The following is a 27849-nucleotide window of genomic DNA, read 5'->3' on the forward strand; positions in this document are numbered from 1 at the left end:
CCTGGATCATCTTCCCTATCATTCTGAATTCTTCTTCCAGAAGGTTGCCTGTTTCCACTTCACTTAGTTGTTTTTCTGGGGTTTTATCTTGTTCCTTCATCTGGGACATAATCCTCTGCTGTTACATTTCGTCTTTCTATGACTGTGGTTTTCTTTCTGCAAGGTGTAGGATTGTAGTTCTCCTTGCTTCTGCTGTCTTCCCTCTGGTGGGTGAGGCTGTCTAAGAGGCTTGTGCAAGCATCCTGATGGGAGGGACTGGTGGTGGGTAGAGCTGGGTCTTTTTGCTCTGGTGGGCAGGGCCTGCTCAGTAAAACTTTAATCTGTCTGTCTGCTGATGGGTGGGGCTGTGTTCTCTCCCTGTTGGTTGTTTGGCCTGAGACAGCCCAGCACTGGCACCTACAGGCTGTTTGATGGGGCTAATGGTGGCCTCTGTGAGGGTTCATGGCAGTGAGTACTTCCCAGAGCCGCTGCTGCCAGTGTCTTTGTCCCCACAGTGAGCCACAGCCACCCCTCCCCCACCTCTGCAGGAGACCCTCCAATAGTAGCAGGTAGGCCTGGCCCAGTCTCTTGTGGGGTCACTGCTTTTTCCGCCAGGGTCCTGGTGCGCACAGGACTTTGTGTGCCCTCCAAGAGTGGATTTTCTGTTTCCCTCAGTCCTGTGGAAGTCCTGCAGTCAAATCCCACTGGCCTTCAAAGCCAGATTCTCTGGGGACTCTTCCTCCCGTTGCTGGACCCCCAGGCTGGGAAGCCTGAAGTGGGGCTCAGAACTTTCGCTCCAGTGGACAAGCTTCTGTGGTATAACTGTTTTCCACTTTGTGGGTTGCCCACCTGGTGGGTATTGGATTTGATTTTATTGCAGTTGGGCCCCTCCTACCGTCTTGTTGTGGCTTCTCCTTTGTCTTTGGATATAGGGTATCATTTTTGGTAGGTTCCAGCATTTTTTTGTCAGTGGTTGTTCAGCTGTTAGTTGTGATTCTGGTGTTCTCGTAAGAAGGGGTGACAGCACATCCTTCTCCACCATCTTGAGCTTGAATTGTGGTTTTGATCTGCATTTCCCTGATGATGAGTGATGCTAAGCATCTTTCCATGTGTCTGTCGGCCATCCATACATCTTTGGAAGATCTGTTCAGGTTCTCTGCTCATTTTGTAATTATTTTTTTAATGTTGATTTGTATGAGCTCTTTGTGTATTTTGAATATTAACCCCATATCAGATATATCGTTTGCAAATATCTTCTCCCATTCAGTACGCAGCCTTTTAATTTTGTTAATAGTTTCCCTTGCTGTGCAACAGCTTTTTTACTTTGATGTCCCATTTGTTTAGTTTTGCTTTTGTTTCCCTTGCTTGAGGAGATAGACCCATAAAAATATTGGTAGAACTGATGTCAAAGAGTGCACTGCCTATGTTTTCTTCTAGGAGTTTTATGGTTTCAGGTCTTACATATAAGTCTTTAATGCATGTTGATTTTATTTTTGTATATGGTATGAAAAAGTAGTCCAGTTTTCCCAACACCATTTATTGAAGAGAAATTAAAAACAGAACTAGCGTATGATACAGCAATTCCACTCTGGGTATTTTTCCAAAGAAAACAAAAACACTAATTCAAAAAGATACATGCACCCCTATGTTCACTGCAGCATTATTCACAGTAGCCAGGATATGGAAGAAAAGTAACCCTAAGTGTCTATTGATAGATGAGTGGACAAAGAGGATGTGGTACAAATACGCATATATACAAACGAATATTACTCAGCCATAAAAAAGAATGAAATCTTGTCATCTGTGACAACATGGATGGACTCGGAGGATATTATGCTGAAAGAAGTAAGTCAGAGAAAGACAAATACTTTATGATTTCACTTACATGTGGAATCTAAGAAGCAAATGAACAAAAAAAACGAACAGATTCATAGATACAGGGAACAAACAGATGGTTACCAGAGGAGATGGGGAAGGAGAACGAGTGAAATAGGTGAGGGAGATTAACGGGTACAAAAGTAAATAAATAAATAGAATCCATTAGTCTGTTTTGCACTTTGAAAAATTTGTTGTGATCTTTTTACTTTTTTTATTTTATTTTTGGCTGCGTTGCATCTTTGTTGCTGCGTGCAGGCTTTCTCTGGTTGCAGCGAGCAGGGGCTACTCTTCATTGCAGCGCGTGGGCTTCTCATTGCGGTGGCTTCTCGATGTGCAGCACAGGCTCTAGGCGCGTGGGCTTCAGCAGTCGCAGCACATGGGCCCTAGAGCGTGCAGGCTTCAGTAGTTGCAGCACGTGGGGTCAGTAGTTGCGGTGCGCGGGCTCCAGGGCACGCAGGCTCAGTAGTTGTGGTGCACGGGCTTAGCTGCTCCGTGGCATGTGGCATCTTCCTGGGATTGAACCCATGTCCCCTGCATCGGCAGGTGTATTCTTAACCACTGCACCACCAGGGAAGTCCCTATTTTGCTCTTTGGGTCTTTCATCCATGCATGATTTTGTAGCATCATGTATTTGTCACTTGAAAAATACTGGTTCGCTGGACTATACAGATCTCCCAAATGTTGAAACATTTTGTCAATTATTTTAAAAATCACGTTCATTAGTAGTACCATCAGGAAGGTCTTCTGGGTTAGGAAGCTGTGAAGCTCAAGTGGCAGATAGAAGTTTTCCAGGATTCTAATTTTCACTCGAAAAGCTTATTTCATCATTATCGATAAATACTATCAGTTGTTTTCTTAAAATGACAGGCTCACTTCATTCGAGAAAATGTCACCAGACACCCAAATCTGAATAACCAGAGTTTGTCCGTTGTTCAAGTAATAACGGTGTTCCATGAAGGAAGAGGTGGTTCAGCACCCAATGCATTCATACAGGTGCTTTCCCAGGAGAAAGCCATCGTGCTTCAGAATACAGATGGTTTTGTTAGTTGGTTCTTACTTCAGTGACCAGTGAAAAACCTGACTGCGTACAGTTGGATGCCACTGCCTTGATCTGTGCTAAGGTGACAGCAGGTTTACTCACAATGCTTTTGTCCCATTAACACAAATATCCATACAGCAAAAGGGCAAATAACATCTTAATATTATTACAGAAATACTGTGGACTTTGTGGACCATTTATTTTTGCTTTGGTTGCCCTTGCCTGAGGTGCATGGAAAGATGCTCAACATCACTCATCATCAGGGAAATGCAAATCAAACCACAAGATATTACCTCACAACTGTCAGAATGGCTGTCATCAAAAAGACAAGAAATAATAAGTGTCAGTGAGGATGTGGAGAAAAGAACTCATGCACAGTTGGTGGGAATGTAAATTGGTAGCTACTATGCAAAACAGTAAGGGAGTTCCACAAAAAATTAAAAATGGAACTACCATATGATCTAGTAATTCCACTCTGGGTATTTATCTGAAGAAAACAAAAACACTAATAAAAGATATATGCACCCCTGTGTTCAGTGCAGCATTATTTACAGTAGCCAAGATACAGAAGCAGCCTACGTGTACATCAATAAATGACTGGGTAAGATGAGGTCTGTGTGAGTTTATGTATACACACACACATATATACAACAGAATATATACACAAGTGATGTATATATACACACTAAAATATGTGTAATCTAAAAAACAAAGCAAACGAACAAATGAAACAGACTCATAAATACAGAGAACAAATGTGGTTGCAGAGTGGGGGGCGATGGGCAAACTAAGTGAAAAGGATTAAGAGGCACAAACTTCCAGTTATAAATGAGTCACGGATCTAATGTCAGCATAGGGAATATAGTCAATAATATTTTAATAACTTTGGTGACAGATGGTAACTAGACTTACTGTGATCATTTTGTAATGTATAAAACTATCAAATCACTATACTGTACACCTGAAACTAATACTGTAAGTTAATTATACATCAACAATAATAATAAGTCACTCAACATTAGATATCCTTAAGTTACAAACCTGGTGGACTCAGCAAATTCCACTGTGATTTTGGCCCCCATAGAGCATTAACTTGTCAGGTTTCTCGTACAGCCACACACTTGCCTACTTACATCATGCTGTGGTGGGATTCTCTGCACACAGCCCTTCTGTTGGCTTTCACCTGTCCACAGTGGGCTAGGACTCAGCCTGAGCTCCTGGCTGATTCCGTCAGGCACCTGGACAGTGAGGTACTGGGCCAGGTTCTGCACGCAGCTGCAGCAGTGTTCCAGCGCCTGCTCCTTTGAGACTCCACTAAACTGCACCCGGAACATACGACTCTTGTTCTGTGTGACAAATCAAAAGATATCCTCAGTGACCCTCGTGTCCTATCCCTTTACTTTTATTTACTGTGAGGTCTTCCCTTTGTTTGAAGGGGAAGAGGTATGAATAGGGAGTAGTTACCCTAGATTGTTCATGTGGGTATAGAAAAGCCATTAGTTTTCTTCTCCCTTTTGGGAGCTCTTCCTCATACTAAATTCATTTCCCTCAAGGAACTGGCAGACATCAGCAAAAATGGAAAAGCCCATATCATAAAGACCAGGAAGGTCACTATACTGACTGCAGTAAAAGATCAATGTTTTGTCTTACTTTGGAACAAAGGTTTCATACCATCTAATTCCTCAGGTGGAAAAATCAGTGAAGCTAATAGTCCTGGCTCAACAAAATTTTCCAAACCTGAGTATATAAAGGAGCTAACCAGGTAGATACCACATTAAACAAGCCATTGAATTTGAAACACAAAACTGGGGATCAGGGGACAGGCAAATGCTGAGAGCTAATGTATCTCATATTAATAATCTGTAGTGCCCATTATCCTTAAAGAGGCCAGACTTAAGGTACAAATCACACAGACAAATCAATCACATGTTGCCTTTAATTTGCTGTATGAGTTACATCCCCTGGCAAGTCCGCAAATACAGGAGAGATGCAATTAAACATTTTAAAAGTGGCAACTACATCAAATTTAATTGTAAGTTTAAAAATAGAACTAAATTGTAACAATAACAATAAACCCATTATTTTAATAGAAGTAGTTTCCTTTTTCTAGTCTGATATCCTGCCTAGTTTTAGAGAACTCAGCTTACACAAAAGCCACCCCAAATGGGTGGTATGTATTGTGTACCTTTGTTCAGTTTCTTCTGTGAAGAAATTCAGATGCTAACATAGTAACCGCATTTTTCATTTATTAAATACGCAAGTCACACTGCTAACTGGAAAATGTTTCTAACCACAGTTAACAAAATCCTGAAAGTTCCTGTAAGTGAAAATCCTTGATTTTCCTGTTCACAGTTTACCCTATTTAAATTTTTAGATAAAGCCATCAAGCAAAGCCACATCTTTAGGATATAGAAAACTTGGCATGGCTTAGTAGTGGTAATGTATCATGTCTAGAAGAATAGACACCACTGCCCCTTTACTGCCTCTGTTGGATTCTCTTCATTTTTTAATACATTTAATTTTTTTCCCGAGTATAAAAGTAATCCATTATCACTGCCCCCTCCAACAATGAAAAAATATGAATATTTTTCTTATGTGTATTAGTCATTTGTATTTTTTCTTTCGTGTATTGCCTATTCATTTCCTCAGCCATTTTTCTCTTGGATGAATAATCCCCAAATTATCAAGAGTCTCTGAAGGGCCTCCCTGGTGGCACAGTGGTTGGGAGTCCGCCTGCGGATGCAGGGGCCACGGGTTCTTGTCCCGGTCCGAGAGGATCCCGCATGCCACGGAGCGGCCGGGCCCGTGGGCCATGGCCACTGGGCCTGTGCGTCCAGAGCCTGTGCTCCGCAACGGGAGAGGCCGCAACAGTGAGAGGCCTGCGTACTGCAAAAAAAAAAAAAAAGCGTCTCTGAAAGCTAACTTTCCTTAAGGAAGGGGAAAGAACGGATAAGAGAACTCTAAATTCAGTTTTTGGTAGTTCTATGAATCTTCTGTGAAACTGAGCTTTCTTGTTTACAATTAATTAGTTGTTTCCAGCTCACCCTAGTTTAGACTGTACCTGGGAACGTCTATATGAAATACCTTTATATTAGCTATTTCCATGATGATTCTGTAATTATCTAACCTTTTGAGAAGTAATCACATAAAAAATTATGCCTCATAGCTAGGTGAAAGCTATATGTAGAAACACAATTATTAAGTATATAAGTAGGGCAGAAATCTCAGACCACTTGTCTAGAGGTATCTATATACATATATATGTGAGTGTACATAAGAATGAGTTCAGACAGTTAAGGGTTTCTTTGAAATGTAGTTCCAAGAAATGACAGGGAAGGTTTTATGTCTGATAGCCTAACTGATGTTTTGCTCCATGTTTGCTTCTGTGAAATTCTCGGACAGAATTTGAGCTTATCATCAGAAACCAGAAATACCACTTCAATACATGTGGACCCAAGATAAAGCCAAGGTACATCAGGAAAAATCTGAAAATGAGTTATATCTTCATCCCACATCCTTAGTGTCATGAGGTACCACAATAGAAAACCTGCCACATGGTTAACAAAAAGGACTCCTAGGTTGAAAATCTTGATGAGATTTATTTTTATACCATAATTAAAAGTCAGAAAGAGTTCCTTGTTGTGAAATGAAAGTTTTTCAAGTATATACTAACAGCCATGAACTGTCCCAAATAAACAGTCTCCTTACACACACACACACAGAGGCCACACCACACGACTTGTGGGATCTCAGTTCCCCTACCCGGGCCCTTTTCAGGGAAAGCATGGAGTCCCATCCCCTGGACCACCAGGGAATTCCCCAAATTACTATATTTTAAGTTGTTCCCACCCTGCTTCAAAACACTTAATTTCAAGTTCTTACAACTAATAGAAAACTCCTTGAGGAAACAAGTTAAGGGTAAGTGCTTGTCTCTGTACATGTATCTTCACGTACACACAAGAAATCTGGGAAACACTGGGCCAATTAAATGCTGACTCACAAGTGTGAATGGCATCTCCATGCAGAGATCTTAAGCCGCAGGCTCTATAGCTAATGTTACAGGGTATAGCACGCAGGAAGACGCAGGGCCCAGTTAGCACCATGTAGGAAGACAGCCAAGGAGACATGAAAATCCTCACAAACATAGGCATGTTTTCCTGCTGGTTTTAGATTCATCACCCAGATGTATAAGAAATTTCCCATCACCACTAGGAGCCCACCAGAGCAGTTTTCCCCACCACTAGAAGTGAATTCCTCTATGTAGAAATTGGGATTGGGGGTATATGGGAAAAGGACTTCACCAGAGAAGGGACAAACATTTTCTTTGATCATTTGCTTTGAAACAAAGAGGTGATACCCAAGGCTGAAGCTAGACAAAACCATGAAAAAATTCTTCAGTGAGTTACTGGAGGTGAGGACAGTGGTTTAGGGTTACTCCTTTCAACCAAAGTCTCTTCAGATATGTTAGCCAATCAGCCAAGACCATTTTGATTACGATTACTGAAAAAAAGGAAGCCCAGCTTACAAGTAGGCAGCCCTTATACAATCTACTTATTTTGGCCAGAGAGAAAAGAAATATAATCTTTATTGCCCCCTGAATTTAAGTTTTAAATTTCTGTCAAAGGAATGAAAGTTTTATTTCAAAATACTTCTATTTGTCAATTAAACAAGAATGTTTGTTATGTAATACTTGGTTAACTAAAAGTTATCCAAGGCAAGAAGCACTAAAGTTGTGTACCCTTTGCCAGGTAAGGCAAAAAGAAGAATCTGTTGGCTCAGTATTAATATATCAATAGGTCAAAGGATTTTTAAAAAATGAAACAAATCATGATCTTGATAGGTGTTAAAATTTAATTTGTAATCCTGATAAAAGTATTAGTAAATAAACTATATCTGAAAGACTATCTCCCTAACATGGTAAAGAATATCCAATCAACAGCCAGAAATATTCTTAATGTCTAAACACTGGTTCCCATTCAAGTCAGTAAGATGTCAAGGATGGCTGTATAATTGTCTAATTACAGTGTCGGGAAGGTCTAGATAATTCAGTAAGGTGAGAAAAGTAGTAAGTACAAACTATGGGAAGTAAGTTACCATTGTTTGCAGATTATAAAATTACTTTCCTAGAAATTAAAAATTAAATTATCAGAGCTAATAAAAGTTTAGTAAGGAAGCTAAATTTAAAATAATTCAGAAAATAGCTAGTAATAGCAGCTAGAAATATGTTTGGGATAAAGAATACCATTCACAATAACAAAAGGATCCTAAACTTAAATATTTAAAAATCTGTATATGAAGTATATGATATATACACAAATATCACATATAAAATTATATAACTACACAAAATACATGTTTTTTCTACATCTATACATGCATTTTATATGTAATCTCTATATATAAAGATTTTGAAGAGGAAAATTAGGCAAAAGCAGTAGACAGGTGATTCACAGAAGAAATACAGATGGCTAAGAAACAAAAAATATTCATTCCCATTAGCTACCAAAGAAATGCAAATTAAACGAAGATGCTCATTTTTGCTTATCAAATTGGAAACCTGTTTTTAAATTTAAATTATATCATCCTGTTGGAGAGGATGTGGATAAATGAGCATTTTTACGTATCATTAGTGCTGCAGAAACAGGGACAACCTATCTGGAAGGCACATTTACAAAACAAACATTCATATTTCTAGTACTTCTATCTCAAGAACCCTGTAAATAAATCCTTATGAAAATCAAAACATTTTTACAGTAGTGAAAAATCAGGAATTACTTAACTGATTCATGGTGCATCCAAACAGTAAAAATACTAGGTAGTCGTGGAAAATCATGTTTTCAAAGACTTAAGAAATGACTTGGTATAATGTTCCAGATATAACGTTACATGAGGAAAGCAGGATACAAAGCACTCTGTGTACCACAATCCCAAATTTATAAATTATCTATATGGCAGACACTGTTCATTTGCCATGAGCCAATCCACACCAGAGGCTGGAAAAGCCAAACACTCATTTGCTAATCGTGGCAGATTGGGATGGCCACAGTACACTGTTCTGGTCCATGAGACAGAAGCAGACATCTGTCAGGGGCTGTGGGAGGTGGAGAGCCTTACAGAAAAGTTTATGCTTTCCTTATAAAAGGAACAGATGAAGCTGGTCTCCTATGAATGGAAATATAACAGAGCTGTAGTAGCCATTTTGAAAATGTGAGGGAGAGGCCAAAGGAATTGCAAAGGTGTTGACCTCAGCAGGGTGGAGTTGCTGAGCCAATTGCTAGCTACTACCTGCTTCTGGATTTCATATATAGTCAAAAAAATAACCCCCTATTTTGGGGGGCCATTATATGTGGATTTTCTGTCACATGCATCTCAACACTACGCTAATGGATACAATATATATGTCTAGTAAAAACTTCAAAATGTTAATTATTATTTTTGAGTGATCAAATTATTTTTTATTTTTCTCTTTAAAGTTAATTTAAAATTTTAACATAATCAGGAAAAAATTAAGACTCACATATCAGACATATGGCATGGTGTAACTTTTTAAAAGACACCTACGTTCATTCAGCATGACACAGTCCTGGGCTGGAAGTCAGAAGACCAATGGGTGGCCCAGTTTTCTGATAGCTAGTTGGCTATTGGCTTATGTTGAATTCAGTTTCCTCACATGTAAAATGAAAACAGGGGCTCCTGAATGTTTTGAGTATGTGCTCCAGACCCCTTCGGCAGTCTGGTGAAGCCAGAGGACCCCTTCTCAGAACAATGTTTTTAATCACATAAAATATATAAGAGTACAAAGGAAACCAAGTATACTGAAATAATTAATTACAATATTAAAACACTAATTTGTAAACTAATAATATACATGCTTCCTTATTAATGTACTCAATAAAAAGATCTAGCAGCAGGACTAACAACCACCATAATACTGGGGTAGTGATAAGGATAAATGACATTTAAGATATCTTAAAAAACTGAAACGTGATATGAAGATATGTGATTTCTACTGGTGCAAATGTGGTCTGATGTCAACATTCATAATTGAAGGAAATGATATATTTCAGTTAAAGGTCAGTGAAGGGACTTCCCTGGTGGCGCAGTGGCTGGGAATCCGCCTGCCAATGCAGGGGACACAGGTTTGAGCCCTGGTCCGGGAAGATCCCACATGCTGCGGAGCAACTAAGCCCATGCACCACAACTACAGAGCCCGTGGCGTGCCATATCTACTGAAGCCGTGGGCCTAGAGCCTGTGCTCCGCAACAAGAGAAGCCATGCGATGAGAAGTCCGCATGCCACAACCAAGAGTGGCCCCCACTCACTGCAGCTAGAGAAAGCCCACGTGCAGCAGCGAAGACCCAATGCAGACAAATAAATAAATTAATAATTTTTAAAAAAAGTCAGTGAAAATCCATGCAGTTCATGGACCTTCTGAATTCTCTGAGGATCCTTTGGAGGGACTGATAAAGACCCTCCTACTAGATGCTCTTGAGGACCTCTTTCAACGCTCAGTCTATGAGCCCATTAAAAATTATGATCTTTTACCTAAATTTCAATATTATCTAGTCAGTGAATGTTACCAGATTGGTTTTTATAGTTATTTCTGAAAGAAAATAATCCAGGTGATTAGTCTTCATGTTGCTTTGCTGAGGATCATTCTTTACGTTTAATACAGCTAGGAAGCAAATAAAAGGGAATTTTATTATTTAGTATTAAAGAGAAAAAATGAAAAGATATATTCAGCGAAGTATTTGAAAATGCACACCTTTTAAACATCTAAATAGCAAGACAAATAATGATGTAACTCCATCTCCTCCCATTTTGTGCTGGGGGATGGAAAACGGTTGCACAGCTCTGTCAGACAGGTACTGACAGATCAATCAAAGTCCTGGCTCTTCAGCAACATCCTCTTACTAACAATGCTTCTGCCTCTTAACACTCCTTGTTTCATGTTTTGCTCATAATGCAAACTTTTCTTAAACGTGTTCTTCCCAGTACCATTTCACCTGCAAAGAGAAGCTCCTGCACCCACTCCCATACACACTTAGCAGATAAGAAGGGTATGATCAGTTGCTTAAAAACAGTTGGCCACAAAGCATCTTGCCTTTATCGCTGTTCCAAACAACAGACAATCCATGCGTCTTACAATCTTCAACCAGTTCTTGCTACCAATGAGTGAAAACCCTTCCTGAAACAAAATAATTAAACAAAATTAGCAACAGAAGCAAAAAGGGACATGAAGAATAGCTGTGGTGCAGCTGCTTCCTATTAGAAAGTTGTCTATTTATTTATTCTGTAACTTAAGCACAACAGAAATAACTCAATATTACCAATTACCAAAGATGACCTTCCAGTGAGTCCCAGTGTCCTTAGTGTTCTTCCTACATCACAATCAACATTAATAGTCTCAGCTTTTATTCCTTTTCTTAACCTTTTCATATTGAAAATCAATAAACTATTAAAGATAGTAAATGCCCATAGTCATATTTGCTATAAGATACATTTCTATGCCTCTAGAATTTGCCAAAATGTGAGTTTATAATCTCTGGAAGCCAAGAGTTTCCATTATACTCATTTATTAAGTTATCTGCCATATCCCCAACTATATAGTGAGATTTCTCTTCATGAGAATCTTATTTTCAGATTCCTATGAATGGAAAACTTGAAGCAATTTGGTTTTGGATGCTGAATGCTTAGTTCTTCATTTCAATCTGAAAAAACAAAAAAGGCAAAGAGGGCAGTAGAGGGCACACAAGTCTCAAAAGAGGGACAACTGCGGGATCCTAAAAGTGTAAAGACAAACTTTTTCTGTAGTTTACTGATAAAGTAAATGGACTGGACTGTCTAATGATTATGGCTACTTATAAGCTCAGTTACGTTGTCAGTAGATTCCCTCAGTTACGCAGCCCATTAAGTTAAATGTGTTTACAATTCAGTAGAACTCATCCAGGGAACTGATAAACACAGTATGCAAACCATGCAACTGCATCTGCCTTGTACTGTTAGTCCACCACAGCCAGGGGAGGCTGCTGGAGGGATGTGAGAAGCCTACAGCTCTTTAAAAGAGAAAAAGTTTTTTGAACTCTCACAAAATCTCTTCCTAGATCTGAATATGACAAAAGCTACAACTTCCAAAGAAATTTGTAGTCCAGGAAAACTGGGTTCTTTCACATTTTTCAGTAACAAAAGGAAAAAAAGAGTCCATTCTAAAATGTTGATTTGGGCTTCCCTGGTGGCGCAGTGGTTGGGAGTCCGCCTGCCGATGCAGGGGACACGGGTTCGAGCCCTGGTCTGGGAGGATCCCACACGCCGCGGAGCGGTTGGGCCCGTGGGCCATGGTCGCTGAGTCTGCGCGTCCGGAGCCTGTGCTCCGCAATGGGAGAGGCCACAGCAGTGAGAGGCCCACGTACCGCAAAAAAAAAAAAAAAAAAAAAATTAAAATAAATAAATAAATAAATAAAATCTTGATTCTAAGAGTTTTATCATCAATAGGAGGTTTAATGAAAAAATAAATTAGGCAAACCATTTGTGATTTCTTCTTAAAATTCTCAGAATTAGCAAAAAGAAACATGTTCCTTATTACATCCCCAACATGTAGATTCTGTGGTTTAAAATGGCAGTATGTGGGGAAACTAGTGCACATACACACATAGCTAGTAGGAGTGCAGGCTGGTACAACTATTATGGAGGACAATATGGTAATATCAAAATTATGAATGCCTTTACTCTTTAACCCAGCAACCTCAATACGGGAGATTCACTTCACAGATCAACCTGCACACATATGAAATGATGCATGGACAAGGTTAAGCATTTCTGTATTTTTTTTTTCTTTTTGGCGGTACGCGGGCCTCTCACCGTTGTGGCCTCTCCCGTTGCGGAGCACAGGCTCCGGACGCACAGGCTCAGCGGCCATGGCTCACGGGCCCAGCCGCTCCGCGGCATGTGGGATCTTCCTGGACCGGGGCACGAACCCGTGTCCCCTGCATCGGCAGGCGGACTCTCAACCACTGCGCCACCAGGGAAGCCCATTTCTGTATTTTTAATGGTAAAAGATTGGAAACAAGTATACATCAACAGTGGACTGGTTAAATAAAGTATGATACTCTATGCAATGGAATACTATACAACTATACTATACAACAATACTATAACAGCTCTGTATCAGTGATGTCCAGTAGAAATTACAGTTTGAGTCACATGTGTAATTTTAATAGTAGCCACATTTTAAAAGCAAAAAGAAATTGGTAACATTTTACTACTTAATATATCAAAAACATTATTATTTCAACATGCAAACATTGTAAAACATTAAGTTTTTTTTTTTTTTTGTACTAAGTCTTTGAAATCCAGTATACGATTCACACTTATACCACATTTCAATTTAGATGCTGTATTTTAAATGGTTAAAGTGAAATGCAATCCTACCAAAACAACAGAGTTGAGTTTAATGGGAAAATATTTTACAGTGCTTCCATTTATAAACCTAAATGTAAATTAAATAAAATTTAAAATTCTGTTCTTGGCTCCCGGACTTCAGACTATACTACAAAGCTACAGTAATCAAGACAGTATGGTACTGGCACAAAAACAGAAATACAGATCAATGGAACAGGATAGAAAGCCCAGAGATAAACCTATGCACCTATGGTCACCTTATTTTTTATTTTTATTTTTTTTGGCTGTACGCAGGCCTCTCACTGCTGTGGCCTCTCCCGCTGCGGAGCACAGGCTCCGGACGTGCAGGCTCGGCGGCCATGGCTCATGGGCCCAGCCGCTCCACGGCATGTGGGATCTTCCCGGACCGGGGCACGAACCCATGTCCCCTGCAAAGGCAGGCGAACTTTCAACCACTGTGCCACCAGAGAAGCCCATGGTCACCTTATTTTTGACAAAGGAGGCAAGAATATACAATGGAGAAAAGACAGCCTCTTCAATAAGTGGTGCTGGGAAAACTGGACAGCTACATGTAAAAGAATGAAATTAGAACACTCCCTAACACCATACACAAAAATAAACTCAAAATGGATTAAAGACCTAAATGTACAGCCAGACACTATCAAACTCTTAGAGGAAAACGTAGGAAGAACACTCTGACATAAATCACAGCAAGATCCTTTTTGACCCACCTCCTAGAGAAATGGAAATAAAAACAAGAATAAACAAATGGGACCTAACGAAACTGAAAAGCTTTTGCACAGTAAAGGAAACCATAAACAAGATGAAAAGACAACCCTCAGAATGGGAGAAAATATTTGCAAATGAAGCAACTGACAAAGGATTAATCTCCAAAATTTACAAGCAGCTCATGCAGCTCAATATCAAAACAACAAACAACTCAATCCAAAAATGGGCAGAAGACTTAAATAGACATTTCTCCAAAGATATACAGACTGCCAACAAACACATGAAAGGATGCTCAACATCACTAATCATTAGAGAAATGCAAATCAAAACTACAATGAGGTATCACCTCACACCAGTCAGAATGGCCATCATCAAAAAATCTACAAACAATAAATGCTGGAGAGGGTGTGGAGAAAAGGGAACCCTCCTGCGCAGTCAGTGGGAATGTAAATTGATACAGCCACTATGGAGAACAGTATGGAGGTTCCTTAAAACAGTAAAAATAGAACTACCATACGACCCAGCAATCCCACTACTGGACATATACCCTGAGAAAACCATAATTCAAAAAGAGTCATGTACTACAATGTTCACTGCAGCTCTATTTACAGTAGCCAGGACATGGAATCAACCTAAGTGTCCACTGACAGATGAATGGATAAAGAAGATGTGGCATATATATACAGTGGAATATTACTCAGCCATAAAAAGCAACAAAACTGAGTTATTTGTAGTGTGGTGGATGGACCTAGAGTCTGTCATACAGAGTGAAGTAAATCAGAAAGAGAAAAACAAATACCGTATGCTAACACATATATATGGAATCTAAAAAAAAAACAAACCTAGGGGCAGGACAGGAACAAAGATGCAGACGTTGAGAATGGACTTGAGGACACGGGGAGGGGGAAGGGTAAGCTGGGACAAAGTGAGAGAGTGGCATGGACATATATACACTACCAAATGTAAAACTGATAGCTAGTGGGAAGCAGCCACATAGCACAGGGAGATCAGCTCGGTGCTCTGTGACCACCTAGAGGGGTGGGATAGGGAGGGTGGGAGGGAGACACAAGAGGGAGGGGATATGGGAACATATGTATATGTATAGCTGATTCACTTTGTTATAAAGCAGAAACTAACACACCATTGTAAAGCAATTATACTCCAATAAAGATGTTTAAAAAAAATTTTTTTAATTCTGTTTTTCAGTTGCACCAACCATATTTCAAGTGCTCAGTAGCCACATATGGCCTGTAGCTCCCTTCCCTGACAGTGCAAGTCTATACGTATTGATCTGTAAGATATACTAAAGCAAGCTGCAGAACAATGTCCATGATGTGGTACCTTTGTATAAGAAAGGGAGAGAACATACAATGTATATTCTTATTATTTGCTTGTATTTTACATTTTAAAAACTGGAAGGATTAGTACACAAGAGACTAATAAAAACAGTTATCTGTAGGGAGTTGGAGTGAACAGTGCAGATGGGGCAGGGGTTGAAGTAAAATTTTTTACATCTTTTTATATTGTTTTGATTTTTGAACCACATTAAACCCCATATGCATGCATGTGGGAATATTTAGGCAAACAAGGATTCCCATTCCAATATGGCATAAACTCAAGGAAGAGGTGAAAGCAGGACCTAAATAAATGGTTAAGTCTATGGGAACTCTGTACTATCTTTACAACTTTTCTGTAAATCCAAAGCTATTCTAGAATAAAAAGTTTATTAGAAAAGAAATGAGTTCTTGGCCCTGGCCTGGCCTGGCCTGACCTCTTCCTACCTCTAGTCCACTTTGTGTCTTAGGAGACATCTCCACTTGGCTAGTTCACAGATCTCTCCATGTAAACTCGCCCAGATTGGGACAGTTCTTCTCCACACACGTTGCCATTCCCACACATTGCCACCCCCGTGAACAGCATCATTCACCAGTCACCCCAAGTGATCAACCTGGTATCCTGGTGGACTCCTTTCCTCACTTCTCCCTCAATACCAATCAATCCCCAGGTCTTAAGAGATCCAATCCCCAGCTTTTTCCATCTCACCATCCTCTCCATTTACACTGTCACTGCTGCATCTGGCTGCTCCTCACACCTTGATTTCGTTGTATAGCTTGTTCCTAAATTGGCCTTCCTTTTTCACTGATCTTTGAAAACCCTGCTTTATCTCAACCATTCCCCACAAGGCAAAGCTGGTTGACCTCTCAGAATTCTATGCCTTCTCAGGATCTTATTGTACTTATCATGCTGTATTGTAAAACTAGTTACATTTCTTTGTCCCTGATAAGAATAAGAAATCCTAGGCAGGGCAAGGCAGGTTCTAGAATGTGTCTTCAGTTGCTGAATCCTCAGCAACTGTCACAGTATTCAGCAAAGGCTACTAGGTCAGCTCCAGCAGCCCCTCAGTTCAGGACTCTGCAGTGGCTATGCCAGGAATGGGCCTTCCTCCCTGGCAACGCCTCTGAGGTGAGCCACTTTATGGCTCCTCCTCTTCAATTTGTCCAAACCATCTTTCTTTAGAACTTCATACATCTCTTCCCTCTGCCTTTCCCCTCTGACTTTTTACCTAATTCACCTCTAAACACTGTTCATTTCACCCTAATCTCAACTGGGACACACTATTACACTTTCCCATAGCCCTGTACTTTTTTCTTTCATAGCATTTATCACAGTTTGTGTGTGTGTCTGTAGTGATTATTTACTTCATGTTTATTTTTTCACTAGACTATAAGCCCATATAACAGGCAGGGGCTATGTTTGTTTTGCTTACCATTAAACATACAACACCTATTATAGTCTTTGACACCTGAACATGTTTCAGTAAGTTTTGAGTGAATTAAACTTTATGAAAATTAACAGAATACTTCATGCCAATATCATTTCTTGGGAACAATGAGGTCCACAAATGTCTTACCTGCCCAATGATGCAGAACACCTTTTTTTTTTGGCTGCACCATGTGGCTTGAGGGATCTTAGCTCCCTGACCAGGGATCAAACCCACGCCCTCAGCAGTGAAAGCACAGAGTCCTAACCACTGGACCACCAGGGTATCTCCTACTTATACTCATCTTATTCAAGATTCAGAAAGAACTTTTTCATCCTAATATTTGGGGATTTAGTAAAGAATTCTGTGTACCTAACCACTTGTCATTCATATATTCCTACATTTTAATAATTGAGCTCCTTATCTTTGAAAATCCACCTCTTAGAATCTCCTTTAAGGCTTGTCCTTCTGGTGAATTCAGTTTAACTCAACTGATGGCTCTTCTGTGCTGCCTTTTCTAACTTTCTCAGACAGTTAAGTGACCTGCTCTGTGCTCCCACAGCACACTGTACCTGCTACTGAAACACTCACCAACACTAAGCTCCTACTATGGCCGGGCACTGCGCTAGGGGTTAAAAAAGACACGGAATCTGCCCAAGGGGAAGGGAGAATGAATCACACTCACCCAAGGAGCTTCTCTCCCTAGTGCCTGGGATACTGTTCCCCAACCTGGCCAAAAATCACTGCCTAAGAAGCCACTGTTAACTGATGAGTCTGTCACATGCCCTGGAGGTACTGGGGTGGAAAAATGGTTTGGAATTGATAGTGTAGGGTAGGAAGAAGGAGCGAGTGGAGTACTCTAGGAAATACCAAATTTACTATCAGACAAAAAGAATAGAAGCCAATACCAAGAAATCATGTCTAGGATAGAGGAGTATGGAAGCTTAGAGGACTGAGACTTTCTAGTAGGGAATGGTCAACAGTGTCAGGTGATGCCCAGGATGGAGTAAAAATTAAAGGCTAAAAGCCTGCGCTGAATTCAGCAGTCAGGAGGTCCTGTGCACTGTAATATCTATGTACACGTCTGTCTTTCTATTCCTCCTTTTCTAGTTCCCACTTTATTGCAAACTCCATGAGAGCAAGAACTGTGTTTCATTCATCTTTGTATCTTGCATGTCTGTTGAATAAAAAAAGAATGCCAATCTCTCACACCCTCATTTCCTCCAGTCATACTTGGACCCATCCCCTCATGCTGTCCAGCTCTGCACAGTCTCCCTGAGGTGCAGTGGCCAGAATGCCACATGACTCCAAGGTGGGGCGCCACACCGCACTTTTATGTAAAGAGAGCCTCAGGCTTTGATTTTCAAGTATTATAAATTATGAACTTCATTTCCAGATTTTAGTTATCTATGTTCTCCTTGCCCTCTGTTGTTATAAGAGTTACCATAAAGATAAACCAAAAGGAAGCCATCAAAATAAGAGAGAAAAGGACCTAAATAAACGATTGCAGAGCTTAGATGTAGACAATCGACAATCTAATGTCCAAGGCTGGTGGAAAAAACTACCTGTGTTCTCACCCTAACCAAGCCTGTTTCCCTTGTTGTTGATTCTATCATTGAGCCAGTTTCTTTAGTGCTTTAGATACCTCTCAGGTCTGACTTCACCTACTAGTTTGAGCAAGCAAGCCAAGAGGGTATCGTAGTGGTCACTGACATTTAGCTAGGTAAATTAGCTTTAAAACCATGCTAGATATGATCATAATTGCCTTGAAGAAAACACAGCATTTTACTTTTATGGAAATAACAATGAAAAAATGCTTACATGTGCTACAAATACCCTGATTGAGAGGAAAACAGCATAGGAGAATATGGTTACAAAAATAACTTGATGACTAACCATTTGACAATCCACAATCCAAGTCCCCAAGCCCAGGGTACCAAAAAGGCTTCTCCATGAATGTGAGGCATTTAGGTGCCAGGTGATTTATTTGAAAAGTAGATCCTGGTTTAACCTTCAGGGTTGTGTTTCTAACTCACTTTCCCTGGAGCTCAGGGTTTGTGAGGTTCAAATTACAATGAAAACAGGAAAGAAAACATCCCTGATAAAGGTGCTCCTGCAGAATACGAAGGTAACAACGTGCAGAAAAAAGAAAGTGAGCAAAGCATTGGATTTCTTAAACTTAAAATGTCAACAATCATAACTAATTGTTGTTTATTAAGCAAATAAAGAACAAAAAGGTAGATAACAAAAAATAATTCATAGTTGGTTTGAGGATTAGATTTTGACCTTAGATTTGAATATGGATATTTCTGCTACACTCAGAAACACACAATATTGTGCTTGGAGAAGAAATAACTGTCTTACTTGGAAGGAACCTCATCACACTTAGCAAGAAGATAAACAACATCCTGTCTCAGCTCAAACTAACATGTCCATTCAATAACTTGCTTCATTTTAGAGTTATATTTTTCCTGATTTGTAAGAGCTATATAAATAATTTGGCTTCATGCTGAAATACAGGCTTAGAAGGTATAAGATAAATAAAAATTAATAAATAATGTCAACAAAACAAAGATTACTATGTTTTAGAATGTTTAACATCTAGAAATCACAATATGCTGTGAAAAGTCACAATTTGTTCCAAAAATATTTATTGAGGATCTAATATATACCAGGTTATGTGCCAGATTCTATGACTCAAAGTCAAATAACACACGGCCCCCACGCTCAGGGACTGATAGTCTGGGGGAATCAAACAAATAACCATTTAGCAGTAACAATCAATGTGGCAAGTTCCATGTTTCTGCAGAAGCACAAAAAAGAGGCATTAGATTACAAGGCCCAGAGGAAATGACCCCTGAACTGATTTTTAAGAAACTTTTATTTTGAAATTATTTATTTATTTTTAACTCTGCAATGTAGATTTTCAAACATACATGACGGTAGAGAAAACAGTAAAACAGTATGATAAACTACCATGCATCCATCTTCCAGTCACAATTTTCATAATATAGCCAATCTTATTTCACAATTCTTTAATATCATCAAATATCTTTGCCTGTTCACATTTCTGATTTTATTTTATGTTGCTTCATTTTTTTGAATAGGGAGCCAAATAAGATCCACATATTACAACAAGTAATATGTCTCGTAAGTCTCTTTTAAACTACTGGTTCTTCCTTTCATCTCTTTCCCCCACCCTCCTTTTTTTTTCGGTTGAAGAAACTGGGTCATTAGTTCTCTAGATGAAGGACTGGCAGGTTTTTTGTTTTGTTTTGTTTTTTACTGTAAAGGGCCAGTGAGTAAATATTTTAGGCTTTGCAGACTCTATAGTCTCTGTTACAACTACTCAACTCTGCCCCTGTAGCACAAGAGCAGCCATAAGCAAATGAGCATGACTGTGTTCCAACAAAACTTTATTTGTGGACACTGGAATTTGAATTTCATATAATTTTCACATCTTGCACAATATTATTCTTTTAGTTTTTTTCCAACCATTTAAAAATGTAAAAACTATTCTTAGCTCACAGGCTACAAAAAAACAGGTAATGGGTCAGATCTGTTCCATGGGCCATACTCTGCCAACTCCTACTGTAGAGTTATCCTCGCTAAATTTTGTTATTGTATCCTTACTGTTTTTTTTTACTAGGTACCTCTTTCTCTTGCAATTCCTATAGACTGGTAATCAGATCAAGAAGCTTGATCAGTTCAGGTTTGATTTTTTTTCCCCCAGATTTTGTACCTACTTCCTATGTGGTGGCAATGTGATTCCACAGGAATGTCTTCTTGTCCTTTTTTCATGAAGTTAGCAGCCATTGATCATCACTGCCTAGACTCATTTGATTTCATCAGTGGTTGCAAAACGATGTGTTAGTTTTTTCATTCATTCTTCATTTATGAGCTGAAATACATCTACAGAGAAACACTGCTTCATCAACTATTATACTTTGTTACCCTAGGTAAAAATAGGAAAGGCAGGATAAATGCTTGCTTCTTTTATTTGCCAGCTTTCAAAATAATGAGGTGGTTCCCTAGTACACTCCTACGATGACAATGAGGAGTGTTTTTTTTTTGAAGTATCATTTGAAACTCACAAATTTAAATATATTTGCTGTTTCAATCCACTGCAGTTATTGATCCTGAAATTGTCTCTCTTTGGCTAGTGAGAACCTTTTCAAGTTGACTCCTGAGTTCTGACATGCCTTTAGTAATCTCAAGGTATCAGAATCTCAGCTGCCTCCCTGTTTCTTCCTGTGCAGATGATGAGATCACACAGGTCTTCAGCTGTCAGTGACTTAGCCTCACCCACTTGTATTCGGAGGGTCACAGACATGCCTAGTCTTCTAGTTTTGTTGTAGATGTTATCCATGGGTCTTTGGCTTTGCATTCCTATTTTATCTATTTTTATGGGGAGATTTGAGGAGTTCCAAAGCTATGATGCCATTTCTGGCCAAGAAGGAATAAGAGGGTCAAAAATTATACTTCTGTCATAAACAACTAGAAACCTGGACAAACTACTGGAAACAACTGTTGTCAGACAATGGAAAGCAGGTAGTGCAAGACTGTGATACTTGATAAAAGGGTAACAAATGAAGTGAGCCCTAAACAAAGGGAGGGATATACATATTCATGGACTGGATTATGATACTGTTAAGATTTAATTCTCTCCAAGTTGACATACAGATTTAAGGACATCCCAATTAAAATCTCGCAGAAATTTGCAGATCTGACTCTAAAATTCATATGGAAATGCAAAGGACCTAGAATAACCAAAATAAGCTTGAAAATGGCAGAATTGGAAGACGTATACCACCAGTTTCAAGAGCATTATAAAATTAGGGTAATCAAGACAGTATGGTTTTGGCATAAGAATAGGCATATAGATCCATGCCACATAATAGACTCCAGAAACAGACCCTCAAATACACATAGGCAATTGATTTCAATAAAAGTGCTACAATAATTCAACAAATGGTGCTGGGACAACTGAATTATTCATGTGGGGAAAAAAAAAACCTTGGCCCTTACCTCACACCATATACAAAAATTAACTGAAAATAAATCATAGACCTAAACATACTAGCTACAACTATAAAACTTCTAAAATCAGAGAATCTTGGCAACCTTGGGGTAGGCAAAGATTTCCTATATAGGACACAAAAAGTATGAACCATAAAGAAAACATTTCATAAATAGAACTTCTGAAAATTCTAAATCTTTAAGCTCTTCCAAAGATGATGTTAAGAAGATGAAAAAGTAAGCCACAGTTTGGGAGAAAATGTTCGCAGTGCATACATCAGACAAAGGTCTAAAGTTCAGAATATGTATTTTTTAAAAACCTCTGATAGACAACTCAATAGGCAAAAGAGATATTTCACAAAGGAGAATATATTAATGGCGAATAAACACATTAAAAGATGCTCAACATTCATTATCACAGAAATGTAAATTAAAATCACAATGACATACCATTTACAAACCCAATAGATTGGCTAAAATTAAGAAGACTATCAATACCAAGTGTTGCCTAGGATATGAAGCAACTGGAATACTCACACATTGCTGGTCAGTTTAAAACGGTACAACTACTTTGGAAAAGAGTTTGGCAGTTTCTTTTTTTTATAAATTTATTTATTTATTTATTTATGGCTGCGTTGGCTCTTTGTTGCTGCGTGCAGGCTTTCTCTAGTTGTGGCGAGCAGGGGCTACTCCATTGCAGCTTGTGGGCTTCTCGTTGTGGTGGCTTCTCTTGTTGCGGAGCATGGGCTCTAGGCACGCAGGCTTCAGTTGTTGTGGTTTGCGGGCTCTAGAGCACAGGCTCAGTAGTTGTGGCACACGGGCTTAGTTGCTCCGTGGCATGTGGGATCTTCCCGGACCAGGGCTCGAACCCATGTCCCCTGTGTTGGCATGAGGATTCTTAACCACTGCACCACCAGGAAAGTCTCGGCAGTTTCTTATAAAGCTAAAAACATACCTACCATACTATCCAGCAATTTCACTCTTAGGAATTTGCTCAGGGAAAATGAAAATACATGTCTACCCAAAAATTAGTACACTTAAAAAAAAAAAACTTGTACACTAATGTTCATAATAGCTTTAATCAGAAAAGTCTCAAACTAGAAACAACTCAAATGTCCAGGAGCATGTAACTGGATAAATAACTTGTGGAATATTCATAAGCTGAAATACAACTCTGCAATAAGAGATAATGAGCTACTGTAACATGGGTGAATCTCAGAAACATACTAAGTGAAAAAAGCCAGACACATAAGAGTTCATAAGAGTTCCCATAGCATTTACACTATTTTACAACTCCACTAACAGTGCACAAGGGTTCCAATTTCTCCAAATCCTCATAAACATTTAGTATTTTCTGTTTTTGTTGTTTTATAGTAGTCATCCTAACTGATGTGAGATGATATCTCCTGTGGTTTTAATTTGCATTTCTCTAATGACTGGTGATGTTGAGCATCTTTTCAAGTACTTGTTGAAGATTAGTTATTATTCAGCTTCCCAAACCGGTAGCAGTACATGCAGCAAGAATAATTACCTTTCTCTAGCCATAAGAATCAGACCCAGGGGCTCTTTCTATAAGTTACAGTAACAGAGAGATCCAGTCATCTTTTAGGCCAAAAGATTGCCTACAAAGTACACTGCAGAAGCGGGTACTCAAATATATTGAGCCAAAGGCTTATTTTACAGTTGAAATAGATGTCTGTTGTTTTGTACCTGCCCAGCACACATTTTTCCTTCTTCTGGGAACACATCTTGATTTTCCTTTGGGAAATCGCCTCTCCCTTATTCACAGCCCATGTGATTCAGACAAGACTACTTTCTTACCTGGCCCAGAACCAGGGGAGAGGAGGTGACTCAGGCCTTGCCTGTCAGCATATCTAATTGCTTCTGACCAAGGTGATTAGTTTATGGATAAGCATGTGATATAAATTTTAAAAATCCAAGTAAGTACTGAGATTGTTGCTAAAAATGGGAAGGAGGAACACTCTTTCCGTTAGGATTGTAAGGATAAAAAAAGCCTGAAGTTGCCAGGGACCACGAGGAGAGATCCTCCCTTAGAGGAAAGCAAAGCTGAGAGATAAAGACAGAGATAAAGAGACACATAGCTAATGATACTGTTTGAGCCCCTGGGTTCAGTGGTCCCAGGGGCCACTCCTATCCCTGGACATTACAGTTCTACGAGGCAATAAGTGATTTTGTTTAAATGAAACTAAACTGGGTTTCTGTTATTTGCAACCTAAAGAATTTAATTAATACGTGGATTAAAGCAAACATAATTTACTTTTTAAGAGTTCAATTATCTATCCAGATTTCCCTGTCCAACTGCCACACCATTTTCAAAACTCTACAATTCTCATTTAACAACATACTAATTAACTAATTTAAAAAATTTTACTCTTACTCAATGTCTCAGCAGTATTCACCATAGCTGACCCCTTTTTCCTTTTTGAAACACAATTGCTTTGGCTTCTATGACCCCACACTCTTCCTAGCTTTCTTCCTACCCCTGACAGCTCCTTCTATGCCACCTCCTTTGCTATCTTATTCTCCTCAAGCTCCTCTTTCTATTGTTCATTTTTTTATCCCCTCCCCAGGCTATCCTCACCACATCCACAGTCTCAATTACTATTTAAATGCCTATGATTCCCAAATCATATCTCTAGTGCAGACCTCCCTCTGACCTTCAAAGAACCAGAGGCTGTTAAACAGTAAAGAGGACATGTGGAACTGACATCTCTGCTTGAGTGTCTCAAAGACACCTCAAATTCCAACTGTTCAGAACTAGAGCCGTGGTCATCACACACACCCAGCTGCCAGGCTGGCTCTTCTCTGGAGTCCCCTAACCACAATGAAGGATGCTACCTTCAATTGAGCTGCATTAGCCAGAAACCTGGAAGTTTCCCTTCACACTGCTCTCTCCTACTCCCATTTCTAATCTGCCACTAATTACTGATTTTAGCTTTAAATATCTCTTCAATCAATCCATTTCTTTTTATCCTAGTACAAGCCACCATTTTCTTGATTTACTAACTAGCCTCCTAAAGTATCTTCTTGCCCACCCCACCTCTTCTCTACACTACTGTGAGAAGATCATTTTTATCTAAAAAACACAACTGGCCCTGGGACTTCCCTGGTGCTCCAGTGGTTGAGGCTCCGTGCTCCCAATGCAAGGGGCCTGGGCTTGAAGCCTGGTCAGGGAACTAGATCCTGTGTGCTGCAACTAGAAGCCCATATGCTGCAACCAGAGGAGCCCGCATGCTGTAACTAAAAGATCCTGCATGCTGCAACTAAAAAAGATCCCACACACGGCAAAGAAGATCTCGCGTGACAAAGTTTTGCTGATCTACGTTAATTTACTTTTCCTCAGGACTCAGCCTTAAAGCAATCTTACCTCCCTGGGAAACCTTTCCATATCTCTACTTTTAACATAAAAAATACACATATGCATACTTTTAGAGTATCTAATATGTAATGGAAAATAAAAAATACACATATGCATATTTTTAGAGTATCTATTAAACAGATACTCTAAAAATTAAACACTATTTCAAAGTAAAGAGTAGATCCTCTTTGAAATGCAGATGGCCAACAGGCACATGAAAAGAGGCTCAACACCACTAATCATCAGGGAAACGCAAATCAAAACCACTATATCACCTCACACCTGTCAGAACTACTATGATCTAAAAGAACACAAATAACAAATGTTGGCGAGATGTGAAGAAAAGGGAACCCTTGTACACTTGGTGGGAACGTAAGTTGGTGCAGCCACTGTAGAAAACAGTATGGAGGTTCCTCAAAACACTAAAAATAGAACTACCGGGCTTCCCTGGTGGCACAGTGGTTGAGAGTCCACCTGCCAATGCAGGGGACACGGGTTTGTGCCCCGGTCCAGGAAGATCCCACATGCCGCGGAGCGGCTGGGTCCGTGAGCCATGACCGCTGAGTCTGCGCGTCCGGAGCCTGTGCTCTGCAATGGGAGAGGCCACAACAGTGAGAGGCCCACATACCGCAAAAAAATAAAAAAATAAATAGAACTACCATATGACCCAGTAATTCTACTCCTGGGTGTATATCTGAAAAAAACAAAAACACTAATTCAAAAAGAAGCATGCACCCCAATGTTCATAGCAGCATTATTTACAATTGCCAAGATATGGAAGCAACCTAAGTGTCCATCAAAAAATGAATGGATAAAGAGGATGTGGTGTACATATATATATATATATATATATACGCATACATACAATGGAATACTACTCAGCCATAAAAAATAGTGAAATTTTGCCATGTGCAGCAACAAGGATGGACTTGGAGGGTATTATGCTAAGTGAAATAAAGTCAGACAGAGAAAGACAAATACTGTATGATACCACTTACACGTGGAATCTAAAAAATACAACAAACTAGTGAATATAACAAGAAAGAAGCAGACTCAGATATAGAGAACAAACTAGTGGTTACCAGTGGGGAGGGGGGAGGGGGCTATACAGTGGTTGGGGAGTGGGAAGTACAAACAATTAGGTATAAAATAAGCTACAAGTATATACTGTACAGCACAGAGAATACAGCCAGTATTTTATAATAACTATAAATGGAGTATAACCTTTAAAAAATTGTGAATCACTATATATATATTGTACACCTTTAACTTATATAATATTGTAAGCAACTATATTTCAATTTAAATAAATAAATAAATAAATCTAAGGAGATTAAAAATTCAGCTCTTCAGTTAAACTAACCACGTTCCAAAAGCTCAACAGGCATAGGCACATGTGACTACTGCTACCATACTGGACAGTAAGGATTTCCATCATCATAGATATTTCTGTTGGGTTGTGCTTATCTATGCTAACACTCATTTAAAACCAATTTTTTAAAATGGTAAATTAAAAAAAAAAAAAAGAGTAAGTCCTGTTCTCTCTGTCTTTCAGCCACCCAGTTACCCTCCCTGAGCAACCACTGAAACCAAGGTCTTGTAAAGCCTCTATATAAACAAGCAGATATGCATACATGATATATTTTATCTAAATTATACACATACATAGTTTCCATTTCTGTGGATAATCTTTTTATATCTTTTGCCCATTTTAAGTTGAGTTATAATTTACTAATTGAATTGTAGACATTCTTTATATAATCCAAGAAATGAACACTTTGTCTTGACTTGAATTTTTTTGGTTTGTCATTTTTTTTCTCCTTTTTTAAAAAAACCTTTATGGTATTTTCTCCATGCAGAAAACTTTGATTTTTTAATGTGGCAAACATTATCAATTCTGGGTTTCTGGGTTTTTATATCTGATTTAGAAAGGACTTCTACTCCACTTTAAAATTTTTCTAGTTTGGTTATGGATTTTATTGGACATACCAAAGTTTTCCACTTTTATATAGTCAGTATCTCTCGATCTTTTCCTTGGTAATTTAGAAAATCCTTTCTAAGTTTCTAACTCATGAAGTTAGTACACAAATTTATATAAGTACCTTCGCTCAGACCCTGTTTGATTTTTGATCTCCTAAGGGGTACCTAAGTTTGACGTGGTCATTGGTTTCTCAGGCATATAAAACAGGATTTATAAAACCCCTTCATTCATTTACATTTATCCCCCCCAAAGATTTACAGTTATAACAACAATGATTCTACAAATGACTGAATTTAGTTTTCATCAAGAAATAATTAAACTATAATCCTTATCAAACCAAGTATATCCACACTGTTCACAGTTGACATTAATTTCTGATCTAGTTCCTGAAGTATTAAATACAGCACTTCCGTTGCATTCATTCCTAGTGGCACTTCAGCCATGTTATATCAGCACCACAGGCATCTTTTTAAACTTATAAGTTTTAGATTTCACAAGTAGTAGTAATTATAACAGTGCGGTGAACCAGCTGAGCTAGGTATAATGCCACCTCTTGCTATTTCAGTACAGCTTAGACAACACTATATTACATTAAAAGCAGAATCAAGACAACATGGCAAAGCTTTTAAAAAAAGAGAAGGGTCACAATTCAGAGTCCTATTTCTCAGTTCTCTCTCTTCCATTAT

At 39.0% G+C, this 27849-nt stretch overlaps 1 protein-coding gene across 2 annotated transcripts in view; it reads right to left on the minus strand.

Moving 5' to 3' along the window:
- REC114 (REC114 meiotic recombination protein) overlaps positions 1–27849 on the minus strand; it is a 113181-nt gene that overhangs the window by 12954 nt on the left and 72378 nt on the right. Inside the window, exons 3-4 of one of the 2 annotated variants that reach the window (XM_060097031.1) lie at positions 11001–11084; positions 4030–4242 (exon numbers count right to left, since the gene is read on the minus strand). In XM_060097031.1, coding sequence (XP_059953014.1) covers positions 4030–4242; positions 11001–11084 — 297 coding nt within the window. The remainder of the gene's footprint in view (positions 1–4029; positions 4243–11000; positions 11085–27849) is intronic. The other variant, XM_060097032.1, reaches the window with a different exon arrangement.

The sequence above is a fragment of the Mesoplodon densirostris genome, chromosome 4, assembly GCF_025265405.1.
Source record: "Mesoplodon densirostris isolate mMesDen1 chromosome 4, mMesDen1 primary haplotype, whole genome shotgun sequence".
Taxonomy (NCBI): domain Eukaryota; kingdom Metazoa; phylum Chordata; class Mammalia; order Artiodactyla; family Ziphiidae; genus Mesoplodon; species Mesoplodon densirostris.